The sequence below is a fragment of the Drosophila elegans genome, unplaced genomic scaffold (genome assembly GCF_018152505.1).
Source record: "Drosophila elegans isolate 14027-0461.03 unplaced genomic scaffold, ASM1815250v1 contig_814, whole genome shotgun sequence".
Lineage (NCBI taxonomy): Eukaryota > Metazoa > Arthropoda > Insecta > Diptera > Drosophilidae > Drosophila > Drosophila elegans.
Window position 1 is genome coordinate 2,072,727 of NW_024546167.1, and position 27,857 is coordinate 2,100,583.

The 27,857-nt window shown below is 38.4% G+C and overlaps 1 protein-coding gene across 1 annotated transcript in view; it reads left to right on the forward strand.

Moving 5' to 3' along the window:
• Positions 1-27,857, forward strand: part of LOC108141888 (guanine nucleotide-binding protein subunit gamma-e) — a 42,129-nt gene that overhangs the window by 12,425 nt on the left and 1,847 nt on the right. Inside the window, exon 2 of the mRNA XM_017265497.2 lies at positions 7,658-7,799. Coding sequence (XP_017120986.1) covers positions 7,687-7,799 — 113 coding nt within the window. The 5' untranslated portion in view covers positions 7,658-7,686. The remainder of the gene's footprint in view (positions 1-7,657; positions 7,800-27,857) is intronic.

Sequence of the window (27,857 nt, forward strand, 5' to 3'; positions counted from 1 at the left end):
CTTAAAACATGCAAGCAATTAGGTTAACTGAGCCTGACAATTTTTGTGTATTTTAATTTTAAAGCTATACTGAGAATATGTCGTAAATACAAAAGTTGTGTAATTAAGCGATTGCATTAATTTGACATAATCATTAAAATATAATAATAAAGGTTTTGATTATCATTAAAAAGTCATGCCAATGAAATATCAGTTTATAACATCTGATAAAAGTTAAGCTAATGAAAAAACAATTTATTACTTTTTAAAAAAGTTATGCTATTGAAAAATCAATTGAGTTCTTTTTGGATTATTAATCATTATTTTTATACCCTTGCAGAGGGTATTATAATTTCAGTCAGAAGTTTGCAACGCAGTGAAGGAGACATCTCCGACCCTATAAAGTATATATATTCTTGATCAGCATCACTAGGCGAGTCGATCTAGCCATGTCCGTCTGTCCGTCCGTCTGTCCGTCTGTCCGTCTGTCCGTCTGTCCGTCTGTCCGTCTGTCCGTCTGTCCGTCCGTTTATATGCAAACTAGTCTCTCAGTTTTAAAGCTATCTGCATGAAACTTTCCCAAAAGTTGTCTTTCTATTGCAGGTAGTATATAAGTCGGAACGAGCCGGATCGGACGACTATAGCATATAGCTCCCATAGGAACAATCGGAAAAATAAATGAAAAAAAATTATAACTTTGCTGTTTTTTAATTTTTTGTTTAGTTCTTCGACATATAGCAATGGTAAAATATTTCAGAATTATGGTTTAAATTTCATCAAAATCGGACGACTATAGCATATAGCTCCCATAGGAACAATCGGAAAAATAATTGAAAAAAAATTATAACTTTGCTGTTTTTTAATTTTTTGTTTTGTTCTTCGACATAAAGCAATGGTTAAATATTTCAGAATTATGGTAAAAATTTCATAAAAATCGGACGACTATAGCATATAGCTCCCATAGGAACAATCGGAAAAATAAATGAAAAAAAATTATAAATTTTCTGTTTTTTAATTTTTTGTTTAGTTCTTCGACTTTTAGTAATGGTTAAATATTTTCGATTTACGGTTTAAATTTCATCAAAGTCGGACGACTATATCATATAGCTCCCATAGGAACAATCGGAGAAATAAATGAAAAAATATTATAACTTTTCTGTTTTTTAATTTTTTGTTTAGTTCTTCGACATTTAGTAATGGTTAAATATTTCCAATTTACGGTTTAAGTTTCATCAAAGTCGGACGACTATATCATATAGCTCCCATAGGAACAATAAAAATATATAAAATAACTATCAAATAATTGAGCTGCAAATCATCATAGCTTCAATGTTTTTAAACTTATACGCAAGTAAATTATAATTTTAATGTTTTCAAAAATGTTTAATTCTTGCAATAGCTGCAAGGGTATATGAACTTCGGCTTGCCGAAGTTTGCTTTCTTTCTTGTTTTTAATAATTATGAAAACTGATGTCACTAGCATTATAATTTTTAATGATTAAATAAATGTGTTGGAAATTACCAAATATATATTTAAACGTCTTATTAAAGATTTCGAATTAACAGGTCTTAGTTTATGCAGATTAACCAATAAATATAAGTCAAATATATGTTAATTTATTTCAATATTAATCCTATTTATTGGCTATTAAATAGTAATTTTGTTACATGCAGCATGCAACACTGCTGGGGAGTTTGCACATCTTCTCAATTTCCCATGGCTGTCGGCTGTAAACAGCATCATGTGTAAATTTGAAACTGTTGGCCATAATTTAACGCATTCTAAGCTTGCTAATAAGCCAGGCTAACCCAAGCATTGCCTGACCCGGCCACACAAACGGCAACAGATTGCAAAACCCCAAAAACCGAACGTCATCATTACTGTATTTTAATTATTTAGCTCTGCAAATTGATTTAGCAAAATGTGCGGGCTGGTTTGCTCAGCTTTTTGGTGATGGTGGGTCCTCGCTCTTCATCGCGGCTCCAACAACTAACTCATAGTCGGTCTGCTTGTTTGCGGTTCTTGTTAGTTGATGTCGACACTCTGCAAAACCCCGCTTAAGCCCCGCCAAAAAGTTTGCCAGTTGAAAGTTCTTTGGGACAAATTGTTGTCCCCCATCGCTATCGCCGTCGTTGCTATACAGAGAAAAAAAAGGGTAGTAGTAAAGAATACTTACTCAGTGCAAGTACGAATGTTCGTTCTACATCTTAAACGTTTTTTTTTTTAACAGTTCGAATTTATTTAACGTATTTGAATTATATTAAACATATTAGTTCTTTTAATAAAGAATAATTTTTCTCGGTGCAGCTTTAGTTTTTGTTTCAGTTTTAGTGTTAGTTTGTTGAAGTGTCGGCAGCCGCAAAAAGGTAACCGAGTGAAACGTCGCTAATGACTGGATAAATATTTGTCGCGCCATGTTTAGATTGTTTCTTCAAAACGTGACATCCGCGATTTGGCCAACATAAAACAAAGTTTAAGCGACTTTCAAGTTATAATTAAATGAAAATGGGTTTAGATGATTGTGATTTGATTGCTGTGCTTAGATGAAGAGAAAAGTAGAAAAGTGGCAGATGAAGTGGGTGCCTTAAAATGTTTGAGAAAATTTATCAATTGTATTAGTGACTTGGTGAATCTCTTTGTGTTCTTGAGATACATTTTTGTCGAGTGTGACATAAAATCCATTGCTTAAACTCTGACCTCCGGTACTCAACTAAATTTGTGACAAATTTTTGACTCGACTGTTGAAAAATGAGATAATAATGAGAAAAAACCTTTAAAGAAAGCGATTTTACACAATAAAAATACCATATATACTATTATACAATACTTTTTCCTTACGATTGCAGGGTGTTATCGCTCAAACCTGAGCAAGCCTTCGCAAATTCCTTCGCATCCAATTAGAGCAGCCCGTTTCTCTTTATATATGTTAATTCCTCTTTACACATTTTTTTTCAACGAAATTCTTTGGAATTGGCCAACAATGAAGATATGCCCCAAAGAATTTCGGGCCGAGCGGAAAGTTTGCGCATTTAAAATTAAGCTAACAAGCTGAAATCGTTTCTCGCACCCGCACCACAAAAAGGCAGCCTCCGTATGTCCGAACGGGAAGGACACTCCCCGGCTAATGCCAATTATTGTAACAATATCGCAGGGACACAGGCTCAAAGTGAGTCCAAGGAAATGCCCAAATTGCTGGAAAAATGGCAAGCGACCGTTTTGGGGGTATCTATTAACGAGCAAATGGATGCTAGTGTGCTGCACCAGATTGAGTAACTTCTACGGCAGGCTTCACAATTTGTTTTCCCTTCTGGGGAATCCAGGGAAAAGGAAAAGGAATCACTTGACTTGTCGCAGTTGTCCTTGTCGCTTCCAGAAGAGACCCTGCCTTATGAGGGGGCGGGGGCGGCCATGGTTTCGAAAAACTTGAACGCCTGTTGACACACACGCGAAACACTTGAGCGGCAGGCAGGGGAGTGGGTAAAATACTTTGGTTTGTGGCTGCCGCTTGTAGCCGCCAAAAACATTTTGCTAACGATTTATGTCCGTTGCATGCTGACTTTTTCGCCCCCACACAAACACACACATATACACACACAGTTGCCCCTCTGCATCTTCGCCCGCAGACAAATTTCTGCTACTTTTTCAGTCGAGTTGGGCTGCCTGCTTGTGGTGCATCGGTGCTTAATGGCGCATTGCCATCATATTGGGTTTCAGGACAGCCACAGCCGCAAAACGGGGGCTTAGGGGACGGATAGTCGATGGCGGCAATAGCTCGAAGCAATTAGTTTAGTTTTACGTTGAAGATTTGCCATCGAGGTTAAATGGGGCTCTTCGGTGGGCAGCTTCTCCGCTTTCGCTCCCTTTTATGGGTGGTGTTGCACTTTAAGTGGAAACGATGATGTCAGGGATTAGTTGGTGGCTTAGGCAGCCATGGTTTATGGGAGTAAATTGGTATTTGTTGTTGGAAGTCCCAGCGACGGAAAGTGCATTTGTAAGCTGAGCCACCAAAGGAAAAAATTCCACTTAATTTCACTCATTAACCAAGCTGGGAAAACTTACACAAACAATACAAACTGTATACTAACAAGTTTGTATTTATCTATACTTTCTTGGATTTTCGTTGCATAAATGAGTTTTTGGCTTTCAAAATGAACGCATTTTTAAACTTTTCTTAAATATCAACAACTTAACTTAAATTATTATCATCCTTTAAAATTAATTCTGATTACATTAGCTCTATAAATATATTTATTTTATTTTTTACAACACAAATGGCAGAAACTTATGTTATGTCGAAAGGGGTGAACTTTTTATACCCTTGCTGAGGGTATTATAATTTCAGTCAGAAGTTTGCAACGCAGTGAAGGAGACGTTTCCGACCCTATAAAGTATATATATTCTTGATCAGCATCACTAGTAGAGTCGATCTAGCCATGTCCGTCTGTCCGTCCGTCTGTCCGTCTGTCCGCCCGTCTGTCCGTCTGTCCGTCCGTTTATATGCAAACTAGTCTCTCAGTTTTAAAGCTATTGAAACAGAGCTATTAAAGCTATGAAACTTTCCCAAAAGTTGTCTTTCTATTGCAGGTAGTATATAAGTCGGAACGAGCCGGATCGGACGACTATAGCATATAGCTCCCATAGGAACAATCGGAAAAATAATTGAAAAAAAATTATAACTTTGCTGTTTTTTATTGTTTTGTTTAGTTCTTCGACATATAGCAATGGTTAAATAATTCAGAATTATGGTTAAAATTTCATCAAAATCGGACGACTATAGCATATAGCTCCCATAGGAACAATCGGAAAAATAATTGAAAAAAAATTATAACTTTGCTGTTTTTTAATTTTTTGTTTTGTTCTTCGACATAAAGCAATGGTTAAATATTTCAGAATTATGGTTAAAATTTCATCAAAATCGGACGACTAAAGCATATAGCTCCCATAGGTACAATCGGAAAAATAATTGAAAAAAAATTATAACTTTGCTGTTTTTTAATTTTTTGTTTAGTTCTTCGACATATAGCAATGGTTAAATATTTCAGAATTATGGTTAAAATTTCATCAAAATCGGACGACTATAGCATATAGCTCCCATAGGAACAATCGGAAAAATAATTGAAAAAAATTATAACTTTGCTGTTTTTTTATTTTTTTTAGTTCTTCGACATATAGCAATGGTTAAATATTTCAGAATTATGGTTTAAATTTCATCAAAATCGGACGACTATATCATATAGCTCCCATACAAATAATAAAAATATATAAAAGAACAATCAAATAATTATGCTGCAAATCGTCATAGCTTCAATGTTTTTAAACATATACGCAAGTAAATCATAATTTTAATGTTTTCAAAAATATTTAATTCTTGCGAAAGCTGCAAGGGTATATGAACTTCGGCTTGCCGAAGTTTGCTTTCTTTCTTGTTTTAATTGATTTCTTTGGTTTATAAAAACAGCAAGAAGGACCAATCAATTAACTCGAAACCTTTCACCCCTTTCAACCCAAGAATTTCAAGCCAGTTAGGAGCATTTGCACTTTCTGTTCTGTCCCCTTTTCATCGAATCCCTTTTGCGGGACAACTTTGAAAAGTTTTAATTAAACCAACTTTAAAGCTTTTAGTGTTTCTGCTGGTCAGTGCTGTCAACATGTGCCAGGACGCCCCGGACAGGATAGCAAGGGACATATACTTGTTTCATATCCAACTTCCTGTCCCAACTTCTCCCACAAACCCCATGACCTGCACTTGGGCTGTATTAAATCTGAACTGTTTTACAACATTTTTGCCATTAACACATTTGACCAAAAGTGTCACCAGAGTGGGCTCTGAGCTTTAAGCTTGGCTGGAAAAACAAAAATGGCAAACAACCCGCAGGTTGCCGAGAGGAGCAACTTTTCGTTGAAACGGCAGCAGCAGATTGGGTTAAAGCCTAAAGTCCTTTAGCAGCCTGACAGCTGTCCAAAAATGGGATCTCGGCTGGTCGGTGGGCGATGGGCAATGGGCAATGGGCGATGGAGATGCAAACAAGCCGTGAACAGAGGTCCAGGAACAATGGACCGAGGACACAGGACCTGTGTCAAAGTTGCCCAGCGAAGTGACAAAAAATGATGTATGAAACTGGACAGGAAAAAGGCAGCAGAGCAGGGGGCTGGGGGCGTGGTGCTGGCCAGTTCGTTCTTTTTTCGTATTTAAAGTTACACCTACAAAAGCGTCAGCTGTGCTTCGGTGTCAGCCTTATCCTTGGCCTGTCATGTTGCGTCCTAAGTCGCATCACTGGGTTCAGGGCAGCTCCTGTTCTTCCTTACTTTTCTTGTTTCCCTTGTTTTTGTGGTGTCCATATCCAGAAACTCATCTGGTTTTTGCCGCTTTCTGCGGCTTTTTATATGTGTTTTGTATTAGGTTTTGATTGTCTACCGATGAGTTTTGGGAGGCTGTTTTTTCCTCCATGTTTAGGGGTTTTAATGGACAAAATAGTTATTTTTACTGAAATTCAAGTCTAACATTATGTTAAGAAGTCTGTTGGGTTTCTCAGTTCTAGCATGCGATAATCGAGCACTGTTAATGTTAACCAGGGTTATGTCCTAACTAAAATGCTATGGAAATGTTATCTGCCAGGCTTCTGTTATTTAACATTAATGTAACTTTAACGTCACCTTATTTTATTTAAGTTTAACTATAAGCACCGAAAAACATGAATATTTTTAATTAAACAGTGAAAACATGATGGAATCTCTGCTTGCCATTATTATGCTGCCCAACTTTTATTTTATCCTTACTTGTGCTTGATTAAACCTACAACTTTAGTGCCTAAATACTGGAATGGTTTTTCTGGTTAACCTATTCCGCATCCCTTTATTTTATCATCCCGAAGTATCTAAACTTTGGCCGTTTATCTCACCCATTATCTCCATCACTGTCCGAATCCACCCCTCTGAAGGGCTCTCTTTAATGCCGGCCCAAAGGCCCAAAGTGTAAACAGCAAATACTAATTGTCTAAGGGCACGCAAAATGCTTCTTGGTTTTTCCGCCCCACATTTTCCGTGTTCCATGGATTTTCATCGCACGCCTTTTTGTGAGGGATATTTATGGGAGCCAAAAGCCCTTTAACTGGGTAAACACAATGTAAGGAAAGTTTCATATATTACAACACTGTGATGTTGTAGTAATGTAGTGTGCAGTCTCAGCTGTTCGGTTTACATCTGCATTTCGAAGTTTTGGTTTTTGGTTTTGGTTTTGGTCAAGGGACGCGCCCTTTTTATGCCCTGCTGGATTTTCCATATTCTTGCTCCGTCATTCTAGTTGTAAACAAATGCTCTCCACCCTGCGTGGAGGCGGCGAAAAAGTCAACAGAGTTTATGGCAGCCTTTTAGGCGGCACTGTTAACTGGGAGTCTCGCTCCCCCGAAAATTCTCTCTATCGATTTGTTATTCATGCTCTGCGCAATCGTCGCTCCAAACGGGGCTGCAAACTGGGACCAGTAAATGTTTTTCGGCAATATAGGGTGCCAAATTCCGGCTCAGTCCGCCCAAAAGTCACCCTGTCACCGCACATGGCATCCAATTAGCACACAACAGAGAGAGTTAGCCTTTGCAGCTTTTATGGCAAGTGCCATCTCTCACACATACACGCACAGAAAACACTCTCTCAATCTCTCACGTACACTTTCCTCTTTGCAGGGGTGGTATGTGGATAAATTTTAGCCGCCATGGATCCCAGTGCTCTACAAAACATGGATCGGGACGCATTAAAGAAGCAAATCGAGAATATGAAATATCAGGCCTCCATGGAGCGCTGGCCGTTATCTAAATCCATAGCAGAGTGAGTAAAAATAAAGCCAAGAATATTATTTAAAATTTAGTAACCAAGTGAAAAGTGATGGTAAATGTAACGAAACAATATATGAATGAAATCAGCATATAAATTGTGCTACTTTCTGTGATTGTGACTGTGTGTGTGTGTGTGTGTGTGTGTGTGTGGTGTGTGTGCTTGGAGTGACCTACGACCCCATTAGACATTTGCATCTCGTCTAGACTGGGAAAGAGAGTAAATCTGAGTTTTCACACATTTGTTAAGCGACTACCCGCAAAATATTCGCACACGTGTGCTAAGAGCCAGCAGCTCAGTTGGCCAAGAATTTCAGCCGCTTGTTTGCTAAATATTTACACAAACATAAAGCTGTTGTTGGCTGGCTCACTTCTTTCCAAAGACAACAACTGCGTCGTCTCAGGACTCCATTTCCCAGTGTGTGTGTGTATTTGTGTGTGCGGTCTGTCCATGTGTGTCTATGTGTGTTGCCCTTGTGTAGACAGCGGCTAGACATGAGCGGAGCCAGAAACCCCCTCCTCCAGCCCCCTCTTGCCACCCTGAAAAGGGGAAAAACGTCAAGTGAAATTCTCACTTCGCTACAAGAAATTACTCAGGAAACGGATTTCAAATAGGTTTGCCAAGGTGCGAAGGAGACGGATGGCCGCCGTCGGTAAATTGGTTTTACTGAATGACAAATTCCTGTACCGGCAATTACTTCAAAAGGTTGTCCTCCCCCCATTGCTTTCACTTTCATTATTTTCATTGGCAATTCAGTGAAACGGACACGACTCACAATGGAGAGCTGGTAGAATGACTTGGGAATACAAGAATTCAAGGTGTTTTTGTTTGACTTCTAATTTAGTTACTTTTCCTGGACTTCTTCTGATACTTATATATATCAAAGCAGCAGAGCAAATGGTTTAATTCTAGTATTCAATTAAAAGCATTATCCATTAGAACTCTGTGTAAAATTGGAAGTTGTCTCCTACAAATATTTCATTTGACTATGACTCTAAAATATTTCCCATTCGAAATATTTCCAACGAAATATCTTGACCTATTTATGCATTAGGTGTATTTTGGCAGAGTGTTATCTTGAAATAGGAAGGGCAGCAGTACAGCCACTCATATGCTTAAGTGATTCATATGATTCGATGATTCAATGTTTCAAAGATCCGAAACATTATGAGCAAAAGCAAACTCCTAATATCTACCCATTGTTTAAAATATAGTTTTTGGATGGTTCTTATCTTGAAACTCGGAAGTGCAGAATTAAAAGTAATCCGTGCTACAAAGATAAAAATATTGTAACTGAACCAAACTGGTAGTTCCACAAGCAAACGTTTGCTAGTTGTTAAAACGTTTGTTAGTCGTGAAAAAGTAAGGTTAATTAACTAAATTTTTTGTCTGACCAGATAGCTGAAACACATTTGTTAGTTGCTACCAACTTTTTTAAACTAAAATGTTCAATTGACAAACAGCTATTTTATTCCATTTAAGTAAAAAAAAATAATATACGTTTTGTTGTCAATAAAACTATATGTACACATCGATGTCAGAAAAATGTATCTGCTATGAATAGAATGTTTTTTGATTTTTTGTATATTTGTATACTTCGGCAAAAATGTATAAGCTTCGAATAGAATGTATTTCTATTATTATTTTATTTTAGTTGGTTGGCTGATCACACCCTGGAGGCAAATATGTGTTCAGCATTATTTCATTTAAATTTCTCCTCATATTTTATTTCAAACTTTCCTGAGCGGGAACAAAACATGCAGCATAAATCACAATTAACTCTGCTGCTTTATAGGTCAGCTTTTAATTTAGCTTGGAGCCCGAAGAAAAACAGCCACCCTGCAGAATTACCCGTATTTAGTCTCATGGATTGCGTTTCTAATGTCATCTTTTAAATAAACACCCAACTGAGGACGGCGCAAACGTCCTCTGATTTAGTTAAACATTTAGTCAGCAGCTAATTATGAATAATTAATTGGCACACAGTGAATTTGCGCTGCTTTTGCTCGCTCTCTCTCCATCTTTCCATCTCTCTCTCTCTTTCATCCAGCTTGCTGGCTCATCTGTGACTTAATGTGGCCCAAACTGGCTTCAAAATGTGTGCGTTGTTGGCGGCCGCCAGCGGCTTTCATAAATAATTTAACACCCGACTTTAGAGTCGGTTGCCGCCCAGTCACCCAGCTCAATTTGGGGCGTTGTTCGGACTCCTCCCATCTGCCACGCCCCCACTCGCCTACCCCCTCGAATTTGCCAATGTGCAGTTGAAATTTTGTTTACTAATTTGCATCCGTCGAAATGAGGCTCTCTTCAATTAGGGGAATCTGCTGTTTGTTTCTCTTCATATTTCCTTCTTTTTGGCCAACTCAACTCATTTATGTCTGAGTCACGTTGCCTCTTAAATTAGAGGTGTTAATTACCAAAACGTATATGGTAATGAATCCAGAGACTGCCAGGCATGATTTTGAAGAGTAATTAAGCTTAATGCTACCTAATGTGTTCACATACCTAACTACTTAAAAAGTCTTTTTATTTCAAAATGTCGGTCAAGATAAAATTAACCAAAAAATCCTTAAAAACATTAGTGGTTTCACAAATAACTTGTTGAAAACCTATGTATTTAATTAAACAGATGAGTTTAGTGAACTAAATTTGAAATAAGAGCAGCAAGAAAGCAGTAAGCCATTTTAATTGGATTTACAAACCACAATTTGATGCATTAAGCAAGTAATCACAAAGGCAAGCTGGCAATTAAAATTTGTTTCCAATTATAAAATGCCTAACCGCATTTATACATCGTTAAAAATTCGAAAATTAAAGTGAACGTAGAGCAAACCAACATCAAAGGAAGTTCAATTTGCCGAATTTCGAATTTCACGCTGCTGTTTTATCATTATTTTTTTTATTCATCGAAACATCGCATACTTGTCACTTAATGAGCATACAAAACGGGGCAAATTAGACGGCCATCACTCATTGACATACACATGTGAAACTTTGCAAAAGCAAAGTCAATTAAATTTTGAGAGCGGTATCGCATCGCTCCTGATTTCTGATTGATGGTCTGACTGACCACAAAGTGGGAGCCAAAGGATTGTAGGTGGGTGGGTGGATGGATGATTGGTTGGATGGTTGTATGGTTGGACGAAGAATGTACTCGTTAAGTGCAGCAAACACCGCACATTACGCCGATTTGTTGCAGGCAACGTAACGAGGAAATGGAATCCGAAACCCAGTCCTACACCCACATACACTCCTGCAGCCCATGATTGATGAACGTCCATGGGTTGGTTTGCTGCTGGCACCACTGAAACCACCATGCGTGACAAGCTCCTGTCCGCAATTTCCTTTCGTTTCGTTTCGTTTCGATCCGTTCTGTTCTGTCCTGTCCTGTCGGCCATTCGGGTGTCGTAGACAAAATGTTGCATAGCCGGAGGCGCATACATTTCACCTTAATGTTTGGCCAGGACACTGCTGCTATCCTGGGGGCGGGCCTGGGGTTTATTTCAACCAAACTTTACCATGCAGAGCGCTCAGGTGTCCGGAGGAGAAACTTTTACTTTACATCGCATAAAATGAATTTCGGTTCGCTCCACTCGGAAACTTCTTGCGCAGCTGCATATAAATCTTGGTGCTTCTCAATTTATTTGTAGCCCGCTTTTTTGTAATGGGTGTATGCTGTATAAATAATGCAGAATGAAACACTGCTCCAAAAAAAAAAAAAATGGGAAACGCTTTGAAGCGCATTTCAAGCGGAAAATTATGTTCCTTTTGTGGCTGTTTGGGTTTAAGGTTCCTTTTTCTGCACACATCTTTATGGCATTTCATATTTTACTGCCGCCCACCGGCAATATTGGGTCGCGGCCACCCGCCACGCCCCCTTTTACTTGCGGTTTATTATACGCTGTAAATTTTCCCCGAGGCTGCGGATGCATTCTGTTTGCTCTAATCTTTGTTGCATTCGGCTTTTGGTATCGCTTGTACATTGTAAACATAAAACACGATTATTTTATACCCGCCATTCTTTATTCTCAATTAAATCAACTGATTTATATCCATTTATTTACTTGGCGTACATGTATGGGCAATCAATTTTGGAATTGCGCATAAATCAACCAAAATATTCATATTTTTCTTGTGGATTTTTTGTGGCCTTTCGATTTGTCCTTTTCAATATCAAGTATCATACATTTTTGCTGTCAGTTATTTAGTACGTTGATGGCTGAAGATAGGAGTATAAATTATTTTTGCATAAAGCTATCTGGTTTTGCTAGAGTTAGTTCCGTCATAATGTTTGGGTGTCTTTCGCAGTGCGATGTGATGTATCATTTAAAAATCATTTCAAAAGCTTTTGTTTATCTTGTTACTTTTGTCCTTTGTGGATATCTAAAAATTATGCAATCAAACAAAACCATGAATATATATATTCTTTTCGTTTTCGGATAGTTAAAACTTCAATAAATGTAAAAAGCCAAAATAAAACCTTGAACTCTCGCAAACAAAACAGGTCTCTTTAAATTTTACTTTCTTTAACTCACCATTGATACCTCAAATAATGCTGTCTCATCGCTTGTAAAGGGATGAAAACTTGCCAAATCATTGGCTTTTCCAGCTCGCAGCGATCTGTTTTCTTCCATTTCTCGTTAATTCTCCTCCATTGATGGCATGCAACTTTTAAGCTTTTCGGCTGGCTGCCCCACAGACTGACTTCCTTGCCAAATGCCGGACAAGAAAGGAAGCTGTGACAAAAGCTGCACAAACTTTGATTAACTTACTGAAATGAAATTCAGCAGCGGTGCAGGGATAAATGGAAAATCCTCGCTGGCATTTTTCCCCAATGCCCCATTGCATCGCATTAAGCACACATGCACGCATTAGATGCTAATTCCAGAATGGCAAAAATGGTCCAGTTTTCCAAGAGCGGAAAACGGTGAAGAACTGTTGGTAGCCTGGGAAACTTTAAAATAGCTGTGTATGCAAATTAATTGCCAGTACATGCCGCAGACACAATGAAAACAGCAGGGGAAGTGTGAGTGGCAACTGCTCCTTTTGGCTGTGGTTTTGGCCACCTCTGGCTTTTGGCCTAACCTTTGTTTGTATGTGCCGCCAACAATGCCACGCCCATTTCGCCACCACCGCCCCACGGTGGACCGCTGAATTGGATTACAGGCTTATTCAATTTCATTTAAATGCGAAACATTTCGAACAAAAGGTTTTTGGTCAGCGGAACAAACTTTGAACGAAAAAAGTTTAATACATTTGTGTTAATTTTCTTCTTAAAGGTTTTTGCCATGAAATAAAAAGAATATTCAAATCACTTTCCTGCCGCAGTTTATTTAGGCAAAGTTAATATTTGCATTTAATCCAATTTTGACTTTAGTTAAAATAAAAGAATCATGGGATTGCGACAAGTTCGTTAAAAATACTGTTTAACTTGTGTCGCTGATCTAATTAATATATAAATAAATGTATTTGGAAACATTTTTATTACTTTACATTTTGTGGTAAAATTAAGAGAGACATTAAGGAAATGAAGTACATATTTAAGGGTTTTCCAATACATCAATAATCGCTGTTTATGCCAGACAAATATATACATTAATTTCATCAGGTTCCGGCTCAATTCGATGTTTGTAGAAATACTTAAGGGATATTTTCGACTGGAAAATTTCCAGAATGGGAGAGCTGCAACGCATTTTTCCCGAAAAGCAATTGCCCTTTCCCCAGGAAAAATACTCCAACCCATATAAACAACAATAGCAATAACGCGGTGATAAAAAGTCTTATCAACTTGCCATGGAGAATAAATTACACAGGCTAGCGGGCTGTTCTGTGGAATATGACAAACACCTGCTGATTGCTTTATGACTACCCTGTCTTCCACTCACCTTTCTCCGACTTTCTCCCACTTTCTCTCTTTCTCCGGCCAACGTCTTGGCAGCTATTTATGAAAGCTTTTCGCTCCTTTTGCTTTGCATCCAGCCAAGGAGTTGTGGTTGTTTCTGTTTTGCTGCCACAGTTACCACTCCTGTTGCTATTTCTGTTGTCGTTGACACTTTTAATGCTGATTAATGGCTGCGAACGCTGCGAGAGAATGCCATAAAGCATGCCACATACAAATGAATTGTAATGTGGCAATTCCATGAAATGTGGAGTCCAGAGTGAGTTGTAGTTGCGACGGCAAACGCATTAATCTGCCATGAGTTATGATTATTGGGTCTAAATGTATTATTGTCGAAGTTCATATACATTTTTCCTTACTATTTGTTGATATCAAATATGCCCTTAAAATCAATATTAGTTTATGCCATTCGTCAATTAAATCACATGGTAAAAAAACTCTACCGATTCTTTGTAAAAGCGTCAGTCTAATATACTTGGTATATAGGATTATATTAAGTCCATGTTTTTAAATATTAAACATTTAAGCTGATTCCGAATTCACCAAAAATGTTTTAATTGTTTAGCTTAGGCATAACACCATTGTTTTTTAAATTCCGATGTTTTAAAAAGATAAAATTCTTCTTATAAACTGACTCATTCAGCTGCACAATACCCCCCGTAGTTGCATCTTAGGTTGTGTGAACATCAAAGGAAATTCGAACATACTTTTTGGGTGTCCTTCCACAATGGCAACTGTATTAGCTGCGGAGCGCGTTCCACTCGCACCAAAAATGCAGTTTCGCGAGGAATTTCGTTGCATCCACAACTGCATCAAACAGGCCACAACGATCAGCCAGAAGCAGCCAATTATCGCCCCCAAAGGAATTCCAAAGCTTCTAGTTATCCGTTCCTCACTTTATTCGAGTAGGAGCAGCAGCAGCCAATTAAGCAGTTGTCTAATGAGAAAACCCTGGGACCGAAGGCCACGCCCTCCAACTACAAGCTGCAATTACCGCAGCCCCCACTATTTTCACCACCCCACGAGAGCTTGCGCATTCCCCCGCCATTAGCTACCGTTGATTAGCCCAATGATTGAACAATGGGCCCGGGGGACATTGTCGTTGACGTCTTTTATAATCATGGCCATGAAGATGAGGACACGGAGCAATAAAAAAAATTAACTATGAAACAAGCAGTCTATCTGCCTTTTTAACCATCAATGTAAATATGCTGGATTATACCTGTCTGTTTCTGTATCGTATCATTATAATCGACTTTTGAAAAAACCTGAAAAATTCGAGTAATCCAATTAGCAGTTCAATAACAGGGTACTTAACTGCAAATGTGCAACGAACATGACAGCCAATTAGTTAATGTCTAGGGCGGACAAGAGGGGTGTTTGGAAAATCTACTATAACTTAGGACACTAATGTTGGGATTAAGCAGCAATTAGCAATTGTAGAAAGTGTTGCTGGGAATTATGAGCTATGACTACGAATTCAGACCAAATGTGTGAAATGGTGAGGGGCAACCAACTTAGCACGGTATAAATAAGGTGGCAACGTCTCACGTAAAAATAAACAATTGAAATTAAACTCTTCTCGCCCTTTGAAGGTCATTTATTATATTTGTCTACACTCGGCTTTATTGTTGATTAGTTTCTTCGCTCGCTTTTCCAATGGTTAAAGTAATAATAATCAACTAAAATAATACTAAAGGAGCTGCCAGACATTATATATTAAAGACTTACATGTCTGTAATAAATTCATGAAATTCATGGTTTATTATCGTATTTAACGGATTTCCCTGCTGAAACATTTGTAACTACCCTCGCTGTTCTTTGCCGGTATTTCAAATATTTATGGCATTATTTGTACAATGTTATTGCTTTCTTTGCTGCTTCTGTTTCTGCTTCTGCTGTTGTTGTTCTTGCTGCGCTTGTCAGCTTTTTGCTGTTGTTAATAAAAGCTGAAATTATGAACACATGAACATGGATGGAAGATATAGAACGAGGGAGCAGCGGTCCCTTGAATTGTCCTGGAAAATGGCTATGCTTTGGGCTTTCAATTTTTTTATTGCGCGCATTTTTCCCATTGACACATGGCAGGCAGAGGGAAAAAAGTCAATGGCTGCCGTGTGTTTCAGCATCCGCATTCGCATTCGCATCCGCATCAGCGATGGCAGCACACATTATTGACATAACTACAAACAATTTATGGGCAAACAACGGTTACGTCTCGTTACCCCGACTGTTGGCTGCCATCAGGACTGTAATTGAATTTCGCTGCAAGCTGCCGAGCAGGGCTACCATTTTTCCTGCCATTTTCCCTGCTCTATTGCGATTGCATTTTTGACAGCCCGCAGTTCGCGGCTTAAATAATAAATGAAATGACTTAATACCGTATTAAAGCATCGGCCCCGCGTCCCCAATCCGATAAATCATGCACGTCTCTGCAAATCCCACTGCCAACTATGCTAACATTCTATATATAATATATGGCGAAAAGGTCGAAATGTTTTTGCTCCTCTGGCTGTCTGGGGAATTCCTTTGGCCCGGTTCCTACAGTTTTTGGCGGAAAAATGCCAGAATTCGAAATGAGCGGTCGGGATGTTGTTGCGAGACTGAATGCCATGGAGCACGAAGATTGAGTATTAGTTTTGGTAAAAAGGGTTACGAGAAAATGGTCACAAACTTTTATACTTCGAAGAGTTGTCTCTTGTCATAACCCATACCGCACACTGGACTAAAAATACAATTTAATTAAGGCTAAAGCTTTAATTGTTACGTCCAATTGATATTTTGTAATTTCTATGAATTATATAAAAACAGACAAACATATCGGCAATATAAAGTGCTATAAAATAAGTAATTTTTAAATTTAAACCAATTTTCTAATAACATATTTGTTTTATATTTTTTCAGGTAAGTGATTCTTGCCTTTACGGATAAAATTAACCTTTATTTGCGCTGAGTAAGTGATGTTATCATAAAAAGTTTAAAACTTTTGAAGCAGCAGAGAAGTTAAAAAGATATAATTATGAACTCCAGTGTAACTTCAAGTTTTAAAAGTTTACCCTTAATCGAACTTTAAACTTTAAGTCTCCTTCATACGATATCATCCGATACCCATCCGATTTCCCAGCTCACACTCGCAGCAAAACTTAGATGAGCTTTTTATGGGCAATTCCCCAAAGCCTTTTGCATATTTCTCGCCTCGACTGGCAAATCTCTTGGTCACGGTCGTTTCACTGCGCTATCCCTTCCTGTTTGCCGACATCCTTCCTTTATGCCAGCCCTCAATCCTTTAGGTCTTTCATTTTTTTAATTTGTTAAATTGTGTCTGGCTGGGGAACAAAAAGGGGCAGAGCGGAAAAGTTGCAGGCAGACAATGCCAACGAGAACGATGTGGGTTGGTGATTTTAATTTTAAGTGCAAGGCATGACTTTTGCCAGTCACTGTGACTGCGATTGTGACTGTGACTTTCGGGGCAGGCTCAACGTGCCACTTTTCTACGCCTTTTCTTACCCTTTCGTTTCCGCTTTCATTTGCGAAATTAAATTTTGCATACGTAATGGTGGACGGTCACGAGGAGAGCCTTTTGTCGGTGACTGTACCGGACACACACACACACTCATTCAGAGCCGTGCATTCATGCATGGGAGAGCGAGTGTGTCAGTCGGTTATTAGGATTCAGCTGAAATGGCAAGACATTCCGCCTCCGCCCAAGTGCCATCCATGTACCATGTAGCATGTACCATGTGCCTGTAATTAAAACAACTTTTCCCCGGCGAAGGCGTCTTCTTTGGCTCCTTTTTGGTTCGTGAAATGTACGCCATAAAATCTCTGGCTGTCTTCCTGCATCATTGTCCATAACAATGAGACAGCATCGTTCTCCAAACACCGAAATCCAACCACCGACCACGCTAGCTTTACGACCACACAGAGAAAAAATATTTCCATTTAGAAGTTGGAATTAGTAATTTTAGTAAGGAACCCCAAATAGTCGTTTTTTGAGACTTATACTTTCGAAGAACTTCAGTAAATTTCATTTATGTGAAAAGAATTAAACATTGATAAGCCCCTACTTATCGAATTCGAAAAGCAGTAAAATATTTAAACATGGGTATTGCATTTATTTTGCAAATTTCTTTCATTTTGTATATAATTTTTAAAAAAAATATCGTTTTAGGTGCGTAGGTAAATAGAAGCGTTCCTTAAATGAAAAAATACATAACTTATGAAATTGTCTTCTTTTTTCCCAGTGTATCTACAAACAGATACACAAAAGACACGTGCACATGTGTGTGTTCCATGATGGCCATTTCGGCATTATGGCCCATGGATGAAATCGCTTTGTTTGCGCCGCTCTCAGGTGCTGCAGCGCCAATGTGGGCTTAAAATTAAATTATTGGTTTATTTATGCAGCGAAATGGTCATCAAATCGAGATTGTGATTGCAGATTGCAGATAAAGCGTGGGATTGGCTTTACGTGGAGGAGGCATAAAATGCCTACGCATGCTGTGGTCCAGGAAACCCACAACTGAAGCACATCAACGAGATACAAACAATTGGTTATAGTCAGCAGATTTACTCTTTGTTGTTGTTTCATAATAATTTAAATAGCACGCAATGGGACTATTTGCATAATTTTTTGTTGCAATCAAATAAATGAAAAAATCAAACTTTTGTGTTAACAAATATAAATTAAATAGCATTATTTTTATACCCTTGCAGAGGGTATTATAATTTCAGTCAGAAGTTTGCAACGCAGTGAAGGAGACATCTCCGACCCTATAAAGTATATATATTCTTGATCAGCATGACTAGGCGAGTCGATCTAGCCATGTCCGTCTGTCCGTCCGTTTATATGCAAACTAGTCTCTCAGTTTTAAAGCTATCTGCATGAAACTTTCCCAAAAGTTGTCTTTCTATTGCAGGTAGTATATAAGTCGGAACGAGCCGGATCGGACGACTATAGCATATAGCTCCCATAGGAACAATCGGAAAAATAAATGAAAAAAAATTATAACTTTGCTGTTTTTTAATTTTTTGTTTAGTTCTTCGACATATAGCAATGGTTAAATATTTCAGAGTTATGGTTTAAATTTCATCAAAATCGGACGACTATAGCATATAGCTCCCATAGGAACAATCGGAAAAATAATTGAAAAAAAATTATAACTTTGCTGTTTTTAAATTTTTTGTTTTGTTCTTCGACATAAAGCAATGGTTAAATATTTCAGAATTATGGTAAAAATTTCATCAAAATCGGACGACTATAGCATATAGCTCCCATAGGAACAATCGGAAAAATAAATGAAAAAAAATTATAACTTTTCTGTTTTTTAATTTTTTGTTTAGTTCTTCGACATTTAGTAATGGTTAAATATTTCCAATTTACGGTTTAAGTTTCATCAAAGTCGGACGACTATATCATTTAGCTCCCATAGGAACAATCGGAGAAATAAATGAAAAAAATTATAACTTTTCTGTTTTTTAATTTTTTGTTTAGTTCTTCGACATTTAGTAATGGTTAAATATTTCCAATTTACGGTTTAAGTTTCATCAAAGTCGGACGACTATATCATATAGCTCCCATAGGAACAATAAAAATATATAAAATAACTAACAAATAATTGAGCTGCAAATCATCATAGCTTCAATGTTTTTAAACTTATACGCAAGTAAATTATAATTTTAATGTTTTCAAAAATGTTTAATTCTTGCAATAGCTGCAAGGGTATATGAACTTCGGCTTGCCGAAGTTTGCTTTCTTTCTTGTTTATCTAAACATTTGAGTTATTTAATATTACAACTGATGTGCAGAAAGCATTCTCTTCCACAAACTCAATGTTGTTTGGAATAGGTTTTTATTTTATTGCAGAAATATATAAATTAATTAAAAGGTTTTCTCTTTAACAAACAACATCGATATTTAAAATAAGTTTTTATTTGTTTATTCAAATATTTGAGTTATTTGACACTGCTATTGATTTGCAGAAATATATAAATTAATTAAAAGGTGTCTTTTTCACAAACGAAATCGTGATTTAGATACTCATTGGTTTTATATATCAATTTTTTTAATACGTGCATTTATTTACTTTGAATCAATATTAAAGTATTTCATGCGCAATATTCTCTTTAAAAGTCTTTTAAATTCAAATTTCTCTTGTACCTTTCGCACTTGTATGCAATGGTAACTTCTGAAAAGTTAAGTTTCCATTGTTAAGTAAACCATTGCCCAAAGTTTCTTAACCAAAGGCCAAAAACTAATTCCCAATTCGATGCACTTTGGCCAGACTCTGACAATTGAAAAGCCAATTTGCGAGTGCTCCTTTGTGTCCGTTTTTTTTTTTTTTTGCAGTTGTCCTCAGCATGACGGCACTTTAAACATTTGTATGCCATGTGTCTCAACAACTTTTCGAGCTGTCTACCTTGCGGCACTCATTAAGCTACCGCTGCAGGACTTAACCTGCTGACGTTTACCAACACTGAGTGGGGGGAAAAACCGCAGCTGAAAGTATCGACATCGGAATAACAGAAGCCACAGAAGATGATGACGGAGGTTGGAGGTGGTTGAAGGGGATGAAAAAGTTTTGCAACAAATGTCCAAAAGCCACTTAACAGCGAATTAGAGCGCAACAACAGCAACAACTGCAACTGGGGTGAAAGCGAGTAGAGAGCAGCGACAACTAACTAACAAAAAAGTACAGTTAACGCTAAAAGGATACGGCAAACTTTTCAAGCGTGCAGAGGCAACAACTTTGTATCCTCGTTTGCAATTGACCAGTTGGTGAAAACCGCAGGCTGCCCGAAATGATGGTCCTTTGAACCATTTCCACCATTTCCACTTACCATTCGCCAAGTACAGTTGTGTGCGCAGTTAATTGATGATGTCCCATCAAATTGTAACAACTTTCGGTTCTGGCCAAACAAATTGTAGCCTAGTTTTGGGCGGATATTGGGTTTTAGGGTGGATCGGAGGCGAATGCTCACGCAAACAGGGACAGAATTAATTGTCGCTGGTAGAATTTGCATTTAAAGCACTAGCTGAGCTGAGCTGGGCTGCTAAAAATTGCATAACAAAGTGCGGAGCACCATCATCATTTAGCTTGCAAATTGCTTTTCGGCTCTGGACATCTCATCCACCCACTGTCCTTCATCCTTCCATCACCCATTACACACCGACCATCCACTCATCCATTGCCATCCTCGCAGGCAATTTGTCAGGGTAGTCATGCAATGCTCAGCTCTTTTTTTTTTTTGTTTTTTTTTTGGGAGGGTGTTTGAGGAGGCGCCGAAAGAGCAAGAGCAATGTGGCAAAGTTTAATTAAGTTTTGCGGACCGATTAAATATGTATAAATATTAATAAGCAAAGTGCGTAACTCCCGGCAAATTACTAAGAGATTGAGGGATGGGGATGCTTTGCGGTGGCTAAAGCTCGAAAAATGAACTATTTTTGTTTTGTGGGGTCTCCAGGCCTCATTAAACTCAACTTAAACTATCAATCATGGCGTTTTGGTTGACTTTGCCATCGTGTTTCTCGCATCAATTAATCAGTCAGCGACAGGCTTTGTCCTCAAACTTCATAAAACCACAAATCTAGTTAAGATTGATTCACAATCTACTACAGCCTTAAGCAAGTCTCATTAACTTGCAATTGTCAAAATGTCTAATTGGAGCTTAAACTTAACTATATAGACACTCAATAATGTAATGTAAATAAGCACCTAAGACGCAGGCTACTGTTCAAAGTGCGGAATAGGTTCTGGCATCCTCATAGATTTTCCAAAAAAAAAAAAAAAAAAATAAAATCCGGATTAATTCGCCCAAGCTAAGTTCAAGAAAAACAATTTTCGTCACAAACATGTTTTAGTAATTAATTTAGGTTAGTGATTTCATGTGTTGATAGAATAAACGAAGTACGTTTGATAAAAGTAAAAGTTATTTGAATTGCTTGGTAATTGATAGTTTAAATATATAATAAAATATTATTACCTCTATAAAGATAGTTTGTGGGTATACTTTTTATTTTATCATACTATGAAACGAATAGTTTTGAAGATTCATGCTTTTATGGGGTTTGATGTCTAATGTCTAATGAGACTCTTTTGATATTTGTTGGGAAGAGGGACAAATCCTGGTTGCAGCTGCATAACTTGCTTCTCTGCAAATCAAATATGCAAATGCACATAACAAGCCGAACGGGGTCATATATTTCGGATTTGGATGTGGGGAAAGGTAGATGAAGGCAGAAAGCTTCCTTCCACACCGCTCGACAAGTTTTTGATAGCAGGAAATTTGCAATTTCTGGCATTAAATTTCCGCCACAACATTCACTTCATCGGCATGCAAGGTGGTGGGGGAGTGCTAAGTCGTAAAGGTAAGGCAGCATTATGCATTTGCATTAACCGGCTTCTCCGGGCCATGTGTGCGTATCTAAATGCCATCCGATCTGTAATTATCGAAGTGAGCTCGGGTATTATGTGCTTATGCTCCCTTAAAATCGACCTTCCTCTTTCCCCCGAGGATGTGCGTGCTGGGAATTGGCAATAAGCAAACAGCTCTAAGCAATATACATACATGCCTGGTATTTCTGTTTCTGTATTTTCGATTTGTGCACAGTTTCAGTTAAGTGGGCTTTGTGGCTGGGTGGCTGGCCTTCCTTAAGCGGAAGGTGGAAAATATTTCTTTATTCCGTATTCAATGAGTTCTGTCTTTTCCAGCCAGCACACAAAATATGTGCGCCTTGAGCTGAGCTCGTTTCCATTTTGCATTGATTTCGGTCTTTGGTATGTTTGCAATCGAATTTCACCTGGCGAATAGCATCGAAAAATGAGACAAATTTAAATGAAATTGCCTGCGAAGTCTGAGATGGAGCTGTGACAGGCTTAAGAAATCAATTTAATTCTATGAAAGTTCAATTATTATTATTGTTTTATTGTACTATTTTTCAATTGTTTTTATTATGTCACAATTGTGTATTTCCTTCTAGCTACAATTGTTATTGGTTTTTGAAATCCGTTAATAAAAATAAATGGGAATTCAAATATAAGTTTACTAATGTAAGTTTAAGTTTTACCCAAAAATATTAAAATAGCTAAAATAGCTAAGTACTTAAAGCTTTAAGTTTTCGGTAGGGATACAAATAAAAGGAGTTAAAAAAGTTAAAAATCGACTTTCTGTTTATTTTTGATATGTTATACATGAGAAATATAAATAAAAACACAATAGCAATCCTCTGTAGCGACCTTTTCTTCAATCCTATTAGTCTTAACAATTCACTTTCACTTTTGCTCTCTCTCCTGATGTTGTTGACTTATTATCGTTTTATTTATGTATATTTTCCAAGATAACCTTGCCTGCTGAGCCCGTTATTTGTCAGTACCTTTTCTGAGTTGCTTTTCGCATAAATATCCTTGCGGACCGCACTTGTCACACGTCATTTGATTTGCTACTTTTGAAATGAACAAAAAGCGGCAACAATTCCATGGCCTAACCTGGGGCCAACTTTGACAAACACTTGACGATGACGTTGAGAACTCTGAATCGAGAACCGAGAAGAGCTCGGTTCAAGTGTTTTTTGCACAATTTCTTTTCAATTCAACAAAAGTGGACCGACCAGAGGAGGCCTTTCCCGCCAGTCACCCATCTTGCCCACTTTTTACCCATTCTAAACATATTTTTTGTGCTGCTTTTTGTTTTTGAGGCTTTCATCCTCGTCATCGTGCTCGGCGTAGTTTTGTATGCATAGAACTTGCGGCTTTTGCCCGTCCAGGCTATAGACCCCGACCTCCGGAATCCTAGAGATCCGGCGGCGGTGGGGATTGCAGAATGTGGGCTTGGGTGTGCAAAAGATTTTGTCTTTTAGCCTGATTTGTTATTCATGAAAAGGCAGTAGCGGCAGAGGTGGGCTTGAGGCCAAAAGAATGCCAGCGAGCGAAGGAAATGGTTAAGAAAATGCCGAGCACACTTTTGCGGCGAGCCCAATGGAGGGTGAGAGGGGGATGGATGCGGGCTAGTGCATAATAAAGCTGTCTGTTAGTGGAGAAAAAGCAAGGGAACGAAGAAAGTAAGGAAAGAAACCCTTCATTGAGTGGATCATGTAGAGGACAGTCTTTTGGGCCATTTCCGTGGCAACGATTAGCGTTTTGTGCATTTTGGGTCATATCAAGTGGACAGATTGGCTTACCCAGGATTAACCAGTGGCCCTCTTCCCTTCCTTACCAATTGCGAAAGCAAACAATGACCAACATCGGCCAACAGTTGTTCATTCTTGACTTGGCGTTTTGCAATTCACTGCGCAATTCGGTCTTCTCTAATTCTGGATTTTCTTCCTTTGAAATCAGTTGTGACTTGCTTGTTTGTTCAAGCAGCCAAATGCATTTTGTTGGAAATTTCTGCTAGAAGAGCTTAAGTGAACTTCGTTATCCTAAAATATTTATTTAAAAGAAGGGAGGAGAAGTTTTTATTACATCTCAAGAATCGTTTTCGATTGAACCCGACCAGTGTAACCATAATTCACAATTTATAAAAGGGCTATCCATTATAGTTCCGCGAATTGTGTGCACTTTATTGGATCCTTTGCCATAACCTCCCTTAGTATGCAAATCTCTCGCACAGTTTACCTAATAAAATGCATCCACATTCATTTACCGTGTAACAACAGCGAATTTACATATCCCACATGCAATTTATTTATGCTAAATAGAAAAACAAACAACGACAGCGGTATTTTATGCATATTTCTGTGATGCAAGCACCTGAGAAATATGCAATGGGCAGCTAAATAATGCGCATTAAAATGCAATTAGCTGGAAGAACACAAGACTACGGCACACACATACCGAAGCAGGCACTCTCGTATGCACGACCACATATGTAAATTATGGGAGGAAGACCCTCAAAGTTTTGTCTGCTGAGTTTTAAGTGCCATTTGCGTTTCTTCGCTACGGGCTTGCTGTTTTTCTTGTCGTGGCGCTTAAAAGTGTGCTAAATTTAGAAGAAGGCCGCGACACACACACACCCTTATTCGGATGAGAGTGTGTGTGAGGGTGAAATGAGCTAGAAATTAGTTTATGGTGAAGGTCGTGCAGGGAAACATGCTCTATTTATGGGTGTACCAAAACTACAGAGCATTTCATTTTGATAATGACACTTTAAAATGTTGGAAAATAATTAAAAATTTAAGTTTTTGAAATCCTAGGTCGTTTTGTAACTTGGAATTTTAAGCTTTTGTCAAAACACAAACCTTTTATGTGCAAAAATAAGTTAAGCATCAGATAATCAAAAAAATGTATATTATTGTATTTCAGTGATAGGAGAATAATACATAATTTTCGGTTTCCACATTTTAATAAGAGCTAAAGAAAGGGTACATGATTAATAGGATGAAAGACAATAAGTGCTTTCGGATTTCCCCCAACGTCCAATGTTTGTAAACAATTATAATAGGCTCGAAGTGAAATTTTAAGCTTTTCATTTCTGTCACATGCGTGGCAAGGATGGGCAACATTTGTAAAGGGGGTTGAACCGACGGGGATTGGGACTGAGATAAAGGCGAGCACACACAGGAAAGCACACGCAGATGCAAATTGACATGTGGCTGACGCATTTGTTTACCCAAGCTGAATATGAAATGTTTGTGGGAGCTGTGACAGCGGTTGGGGTTTTTTTCGGGCTGAGGGGGGACTTGGGTTGAGCTTTGGGCTTTCGGAAAAACAGACAATTCTAATTTCGAAGCTCCTCGATCTAAGCCATCTGCTTTCGAATGCGAATGCCTTCTGCTGCTTTGGCTGCCATCGATAAATAATGCTTTTTGTAGCATGCTTTCAGGCGCTTAAGATTGCGTGTGATTACGTATACGCACACAGACATTTGCGTGTGCTTGTGGTTGTCATAAATCAACATTTACATCGTGTTTGTGTTTTTTGTGCAGCTGACAGACCGGAAAAGGTAGCAAACTTTCAAAGGTAAATGATTGCTTGAATGGTTTCAGACGGAAAAGGGAGGAATACCAAATGTTGTTTCGGCATTTAATTATAGATTGTGCGCGTGTCTCTCGTTCCATTAAAAACTAAATTGATGTGGGTGAGCTAGACCCCTAAATGAAATTTTACTCTGTGGAGTGAATACGACAAATTACTTCATTCATCGAAATCATCAGCATAAATTAAACGTTGATTTAATTTCGGTTTAATGTCAATCACAATGAGTAGAAAAAGAATAGCAAATTGAATGTTGTATTTTACTGTCAATTGAGCTTAATTTCCCATCTTTGTCCATTACAATTATTTTTTTATGTTTATGAATTTATTGACATACAACAATTTTAATTAATTTGGAAACTATATTTTCTTTTTGAAATGTATTTAATCAAATAACATTTTTTAAATTAAACAAAGTAGTTAAGCGCTTCTTCACCCCTTTTAAATTATGTCATTGCTGTTCTCTGAATTATTTATCCTTGCTAATGCATACATCCGTTGAATAGAATTATCGTTTAATTTCCATCATCATCTTTCGAAGTCTGCGACCAACTTCCTGATTCCCTTTGTTCTGATTTCATCATTGCAGAACATTAATTCTTCTAACCCTAAAAGCAAAATGTTGTCAGGGCTTCTGTTCCTTGTCTGATAATGTTGGGAAGTGCGTCCAAATGGCTTTTCATTTGAAGCTCTTACAATTATCAAGTCCAGTGGCGGAATGGGGAATGGAGTATGGAGTCCTTTTAATTGGCACATGAAAGCCCATGGCCAAGTGGGCTTGTGGCTCGTTGAGGGGGAACCAGTCTTGAAGGGGGACGACTACGGTCTGCTGAATTAGTTTTCGATGTTTTCCACGCTGAATGGCAGTTTGAGAGGCACTCAGCCTGTTTGCCTACGCTTTTCCATAAAGCTTACACATGATTTTCCCTTGATGTTCGGCACAGGCACTCAAATTAAATGCAGATGACGAATAAAAGTTTTTTATGTCCCTGTGGCATATCGTCTACTTATACTCACATACCCATTACCTTGTGTTATGAGAAAAGTTGGCCAAAAACAGGGGAAACTCATCACAGATGCTAATGATGTCACGCACTGGTGGGCCGAAAGAGCCCGAAAGCAAAAGGAAATTCTTAAGTATTTCTTAGCTTAGATAGTCAACTTAAGTCAGAGAAGGGCCGACGATCAATAAATTTTAATTGCGGAAAATTGTAAGTAAAAAAGTTCTCAATACATATTTAGTCCTCTTCGGTTTTACTTCGAAAACCAGACATCTTAGGGTCTTAAGCCATTGTTTTTTGGCCTTTTCAATCCGCTCTGATGGTCTCATTAAAAATGCATGTTCAGCAACACGCTTACTAAAGGGGTTTAATGGTAAGAGCCCGGCTGGACTCCACAACCTTGGGGTCAGGGGAAGCTGCTTTTTTGCTCGGTTTTTTTCCAAATTTACTTTTCGGTTGCCAAAGATCCAACGTCATCATAACAACTTTGTTTACTGCGCTTCGACCTGGCCTTGAACGCCGAGCCGATTCTCGAACCCCTGGAAACCCTTGGCCTTTGTTTACCCTTAAAAAGAGAGCAGAGAAAACAGCATAAAACCAAAAAGAATATTTCCTAAGCTCTGTGGATTTTCATTTTTACGTTGCTGGCTATATGTGTGTGTGTGAGTTTTCCCGGTTGCACAGGCTGAAACCGCAAAGTCATAAGCCCATTAGCCAGTTCGAATAGAGACGAAAAACGTGAAGGGATCCGGGTAGCGGGGCAGTGGGGCAGCGGGGGGCATTGTTTTAGGCAGTCCTTCGTGGAATGGGGATGGGATATATAGTAGCCCCAACCGCCGGCATGACATTGCCTTTTGCTCTGTTGATGCGGAAAATGAGCAAGGAAATAGAGAAAATCCAACACACACACACGCACAGGCGGAGGCATGAGGATAACGACACCGGGCTAACAAGGACATCGCTGCCGACGACATGGTCTTGTTAAGTTAAATTATGCATGCATGCCACGCCCATTATTACACGAAGGGCGTAGACCGCCCCCGCACACCTTGGCAGTTGATAATTGAGACCCAACCAGGAGCAATCGGTGAGGAAAAGGTTTGGTCGTAGCAAACAGAACTATTGTACATGACAGACACCCAAACACTTGCTGATAATTTGCAATTGCCGGCGCCACATG